The 6,000-nt window shown below is 42.5% G+C and overlaps 1 protein-coding gene across 15 annotated transcripts in view; it reads right to left on the reverse strand.

Moving 5' to 3' along the window:
- The window catches only part of aplp2 (amyloid beta (A4) precursor-like protein 2), a 140,290-nt gene extending 135,262 nt beyond the window's left edge, over positions 1 to 5,028 (reverse strand). For all 15 annotated transcript variants that reach the window (XM_045724929.1, XM_045724927.1, XM_045724926.1 and 12 more), the window contains exon 1: positions 4,728 to 5,028. In XM_045724929.1, coding sequence (XP_045580885.1) covers positions 4,728 to 4,799 — 72 coding nt within the window. In that variant the 5' untranslated portion in view covers positions 4,800 to 5,028. The remainder of the gene's footprint in view (positions 1 to 4,727) is intronic.
- Positions 5,029 to 6,000: the final 972 nt, after the last annotated feature.

The following is a 6,000-nucleotide window of genomic DNA, read 5'->3' on the forward strand; positions in this document are numbered from 1 at the left end:
ATTACTTCCATTTACTCTGGAACAACACCGGTGTTGATGCATCTGGTTTCAATGTACTTGAAACCAGTGGTTAGAGCGTTGGACTAGTAACTGAAAGGTTGCAAGTTCAAATCCCCGAGTTGACAAGGTAAAAATCTGTCGTTCTGCCCCCTGAACAAGGCAGTTAACCCACTGTTCCTTGACTGTCATTGATAATAAGAATTTGTTCTTAACTGACTTGCCTAGTTAAAATAAAGGTTAAAAAAAAATCCCTCATTTACTCAAGTGGTTCCTTTATATTTGGCAGTTTCCTGTAACAAATATATCGTACCAGACTCTCAAAACCAGTCAGTTCTTTATTCTCCTTGTGATAAACACATGATGGTAAACACATGATGGTAAACACATGATGGTAAACACATGATGGTAAACACATGAAGGTCGATGAGGTCTGAGATCAAATGAATGATCATTGTGTTGTTATTGAGAGGAAGACTTTAGAAGCATGTTGTGTCCAGGCCAGTCCCACTCTGACCCTGGCTTAGCCCAGCAGATAGGACCCGCCTGCCTGCATACAGCTGCACTAGGGTCAGACAGTCTTTCCTGTGTATTTTCAGACACCGAGGAGCCAGCACGAGCTATGGCTCGGAAAACATACCTCAATCCAGGTAATGACAAATACATTGTAGTACAAACTGTCCCCATCACCCCCCCCCCCAACTGTTACACCGAGAAGATTGACGACGACTGCTTGTTTAAGTAAACTGACATTTTCGTCCTCATTCTAGCTCGCAAGTGGCACCACACTACCACAGCAGCCATTACGGAGAACAACGCAAGAGTTATCCCTGGACTGAGTGTACGTTTTCTGAGCCATAGCACTCTCGCCGGCTCTACAGTGTCTTAAAGCCAATTTACAATTACGTCATTTTCCTAGCATCTGCATTGGCCGTACAGTGTTTACATGCGATGCGTCCTCAGGGTAATCATACTTCTCGCGCTTGGTGGAGCAAATCTGTTGTCAACAAAGGAGAGTTATGTGTTTATACAAGATGTACCACTACCACCCCAAACCCAACTGTCAACCAATCATGTCAATGCAGAGATATACAGAGCACTCCAAGTTAAAAGTGAGGCGATAACGGAAGGAGATCGATTTGGCCTCCGTAAGCCTCCATATTTGCGTCACACCCTCAGTGTGGAGCCTCCGGATCACATTGCCAAGCACAAACCATGTCTATAAAGTCTCCTTTCCTTTCATCTCTGCTGCGACAGCTAGCAAACCCCTCCTCTCTTCTAGTCTACCCTGCTGTAATTCCTGCTCTGACAACGTCGTTCCCCAGCAGCCTTTCCTTCCGACCCACATTGTAAAAACAAAGAAGGATCTGCACGGTCAATCCGACATCTGCAGAGAACGTACAGCGTTTACGGCGATGCGGCTTCCGTAGAAGTCAGAGAGTTCATACTTCTTTTGCGTCGGGGGAGCGGTTATAAAATTGGTGTACACCGTACCACGCGTAGTGATAACGGGCTAGTCTCTATAGCCATCCAGCTCATTACAAGCAACTGGCTGAATGAAAAACACCTTTTTCTGAGATGTTGGAGTCCGTTTCCCGGTGCTTGACATAGGAGCTCAGCCAAGATGGCATAAAGTAAAAAATAAATTCGTAAAAAAAAAAAAAAAAAAAATCACAATTTTCCCACCTGCAGCTCCATCCCAAATCTCCCCATTTCCACCACAGCAAAATTAGCATTTAGGCTGTTTTTATATGTATTCCACACTATGTTGAGGTTAAAAATCAGAATATAACGCTGTATGGATGTCAACTCCAATAAAAAAAATGTTCAGGTCACCGTCATCAAATCAACTGTTTCAAAACTACTTCGACTACCACCAATGACTTCTGTATGCTAACAGTGTATACGAACAAGAGTTAGCATTTAGCGTTCACTTTTTCTAAACTGGAAAAAGGGGACAACTTCTAAAATGTTACGCAGAGAAAACAGCCAAATATATCCATATCGGATTTTAGTAACCACATTGTGGGCCTTGTTACAAAAACATCAATCATGACAGATTTAAAAAAAAAAAATATCCACTTTGTTAGATCAGATTTGTTGAATCCAATATGGCGTCCTTCTTCTACCTCTCCCCCCCCCGCGGTCTGCCTTCCATTGACCACATTACCGCATCCATCCCCAATACCTCCCAGGTCACTTTCCAACAGTTCAAAACTCATTGAAATCCCTTCACAAGGTATCATAAAGATGTTATTGTTTGTGAACTTGTTCTGATAGGCTTTCGTCAAAAGTTCTCTCCGTGTTTGTTGTCAAACACATTTTGTTTACATTTACATTTTTACATTTTAGTCATTTTAGCAGACGCTCTCATCCAGAGCGACTTACAGTAGTGAATGCATACATTTCATAAACATTTTTCTTCTTCTCCGTACTGACCCCCCAAAACACAGATCAAGCATAAATTTCCTTTAAAAAAAAAAGGCACTGCATGGTCAATCCGTTATTTGCAGTGGCCGTACTGCGTTTACTCTGTCACGGACTCTGCAGAAAGCGTTCATACTTCCCGTCACGGAGCAGGAGCAGAGCTGTTGTGAAGGAAGTTGTCAAGGAAGTGAGTTTGTGTTTATACAGGATTTCCCGCCCTCACCTACCAATCACGTCAATGCGGAGCTATACAGAGCAGTAGCAATGCGTGGGTAAAAAAAAATCAACCAGGGAAACCAACCGATATAATTAAAAGCTATATTACAACCCGTCTTGTGATAATTGTGTTGTTTACTCTGTAACCCGTTGGTTCATATGATTGTCTTCCCTGTGGCTCAGTTGGTAGAGCATGGTGTGTGCAACGCCAGGGTTGTGGGTTCGATTCCCAAGGGGGGCCAGCACAACAAAAAAATGCATGAAATGAAATGTATGTATTCACAACTGTAAGTCGCTCTGGATAAGAGCGTCTGCTAAATGACAATGTAAATATGCATTGACACCGTGATATATAGACCTAAAGACAGAGACAATAAGAAGACACAGTGGCAGAATAAATTCAACCACACCTTTGTTTCATCACAAAACCAGAGAGCAACATCTGTCCGGTGAAGTCCACAAAGCAAATATAACAAAACAGTTACATGACCTACAGCATGGTTAAGTAAGTTAATGTTTCCCACATTTTCAGACTACTAATGATTTATAACCACGGAGACTTACCGCAAGTCACAAAGAAAACAGGAGGTCCTCGTTATAGCACCAGTTCAACATCTAAAAAAATCACCTCTGCTTCGTCTAATACAGGACAACTAAGGTACCAAAAAAATAAAACATTTAGTCCAATCAACGTAAGCTAAATATGACATGGCTGTGTGTGTGTGTGTGTGTGTGTGTGTGTGTGTGTGTGTGTGTGTGTGTGTGTCTGTGCAAGTAGAAAGAAACATGTTAACTCACCCTACTTCTAGAGAAATGCCATCCTCCTCTTTCATGTTGCCTAAAAGTGTTGTACACAGTTTGTTGTTGTTCTATGCTACCTGGCTAAAATGTTCTCTAGCCTAACTTCCAGGCCAGCTAGTTAGCATTAGCATACTACATCTAGTTACATATTGAACTTCCATCCTCTCAGGACAGGGACACAATGTATACATTTACGGTTGGATCAGAATCTGCATTATAAATCATTGGCTTGTACGGAGAATTAAGTAAGTACAAATACCTAATCTCCTCCATCCATGGATAACTTAGGAAAAAGGGACGATTTTATCTAGCTAGCTGCCGGAGGGCAACAACACAACGAGATGCAACAAAGGTTATTTTCTGTCAATAATGACATTTGGCTTGTGATTTGATAGGTCTGAAGCCAAATTCCAACTGGCTTCCCTTGATATTTTTTTTTTGTTGGTGTGCCAGGACTATTCACTACTATTTATTTTTTTAATCAAGGGAGGCCATTTGTTCGCTGGCTTCCCTTGCATTCGAGACACATTAAGCCTCTTGGGATTTGAAGCACATGTATAAAAACACAGAGAGACAAAATATTACATTCTTTTGTATGTTTTTTTTCCTTGGTCAATTTTTTGGGGGGATGCTAGGCTCCCATTGTCATTCGTGAATACAGGCCACTGATACTGAGCCCTCCACATTGTTACATTTGGGAGGCGCACAGCTATGCGGTATGGAGTTCGATTCGGCCTCTGTAAGCCTCCGCAATTGCGTCACACCCTCTGTACGGAGCCTCCAGCAAGCATTGCCAGAGTAAGCATGAATTGGCTTTAACAGTACTAGTGCACATTACCACAATTAAACACACGGTAGGCGATACACAAAACGATTTTAAAACGACACGCTGGCGTGAGATACAATGTACTGAATCAATCGTCCTTGTAACAAGCTTGCTATAAATTAAATTAAAAACAGACAGTCCATGTCGAATAGCCACAGTGCGAATTATTTACAAGACAAACGACAAGAAAAGCTGATATGTTAATGTTTCAGCCTAATAAAACAATGTATCAGTCTAATAATACAAAAACAGGTAGGAGAATGTAGCAGAAATGCAGAATGTTACAAAGCCATAAGAGGCTAGAGTCTGTAACTGAACATATAGACAGTATGGGTTACAGGGGAGTACGCAGTAGTCCCGTGAGCTTTGATATTAAAAACCCCTCCGTGATTCCAAGTTAACAAGAAAGACAACAGGAAAACAAATACAATGCGTGTCCGATTCGGACTAACATTCCTACCTCAATATAACCGGCCAACCCTGGAACTACGATGCACAAAATAAGGACCGATATTGCGGAGACTCGAACCATCTTCCAAGCTGATCTACGCCGATATCACAGTCAAATTGTCCTCTAAAAAAATCAACAAGGAGACGAAAAAAATGTCCCGGAATGATATATAAATCTCTTCTGATGAGCGAAGCTCGTCCTGCGCCGCTTGTTTGCCCAGAGATCGACAGCGAAATGTAGCACACTAATGAGAGAGAGGGGGGAGGAGAGAGAGAGAGAGAGGGGAGGAGAGAGAGAGAGAGAGAGGGGGAGGAGAAAGGGAAAGAGAGAGAGAGAGAGGGGAGGAGAGAGAGAGAGAGAGGGGGGGAGGAGAAAGGGAAAGAGAGAGAGAGAGAGAGAGAGAGGGGGGAGGAGAAAGGGAAAGAGAGAGAGAGAGAGAGAGAGAGGGGGGAGGAGAAAGGGAAAGAGAGAGAGTGTGGAAGGGAGGGTGTGTTCGTCCTGCCTCCTCTCTTTCTCCAGATTTCCCCCCCGGTCTAACGTTATAGAACACAGTGCGCCGCCAGGCGTCTGGCGAGAGTCCTACCGGATGTGAAGTCATTAGGTTAGGATTTATGTACATATGATATGGGGCCTAAAGGATTTTGTATTGTTACATACAATGGCGATTTTTAGCATGTACATTTTGATGGTGGTGGGGGAACACGTTGTAGATGTATCCCAGCAGAGTCTCAACACAACACCAAACAATACATGAATCGCACTATAACGGTGACAAACGGTGCCCACAAACGGTTAGGGCCTCTACAAAAAGCTGTCCCAATAGCAGAGCTTTCGTTTTAACACCATGGAGTGAATCGTTAACACCACTACACCTGGTCTATCAGCAGAGCCTTGTCTGACAGCGAAACAGATCATTCAGACTCATTTACTGCCTTTTAAAAAAACATAGCTGATATGGTTGACGTGCTTAAATAAATGTGGTTTTCTACTGACGATTGAGATACAAACTATGACATAAGGGAACAATGAGCTGATAAGAGACAATCCATCATTTTTGATTAAGACATTAATGAGCGAGCTAGGATGGACATGGTCAATGTAACTATTTGTTCAGCACTTTTGAAATGTACAATGACAGAATTCAGAACATGGGCTGTTCTTACAGTGTTCTCCCTGTACACCAAGTCAGAACCGTAGGATAAATAAAGGGGACATATAAGCAGACAATGAAAGCGCTTACAATATTTGATGATTACATTTCTCCAAAGCAGGCTATAGGCTA

This window comes from Salmo salar, chromosome ssa09 (genome assembly GCF_905237065.1).
Source record: "Salmo salar chromosome ssa09, Ssal_v3.1, whole genome shotgun sequence".
Taxonomy (NCBI): domain Eukaryota; kingdom Metazoa; phylum Chordata; class Actinopteri; order Salmoniformes; family Salmonidae; genus Salmo; species Salmo salar.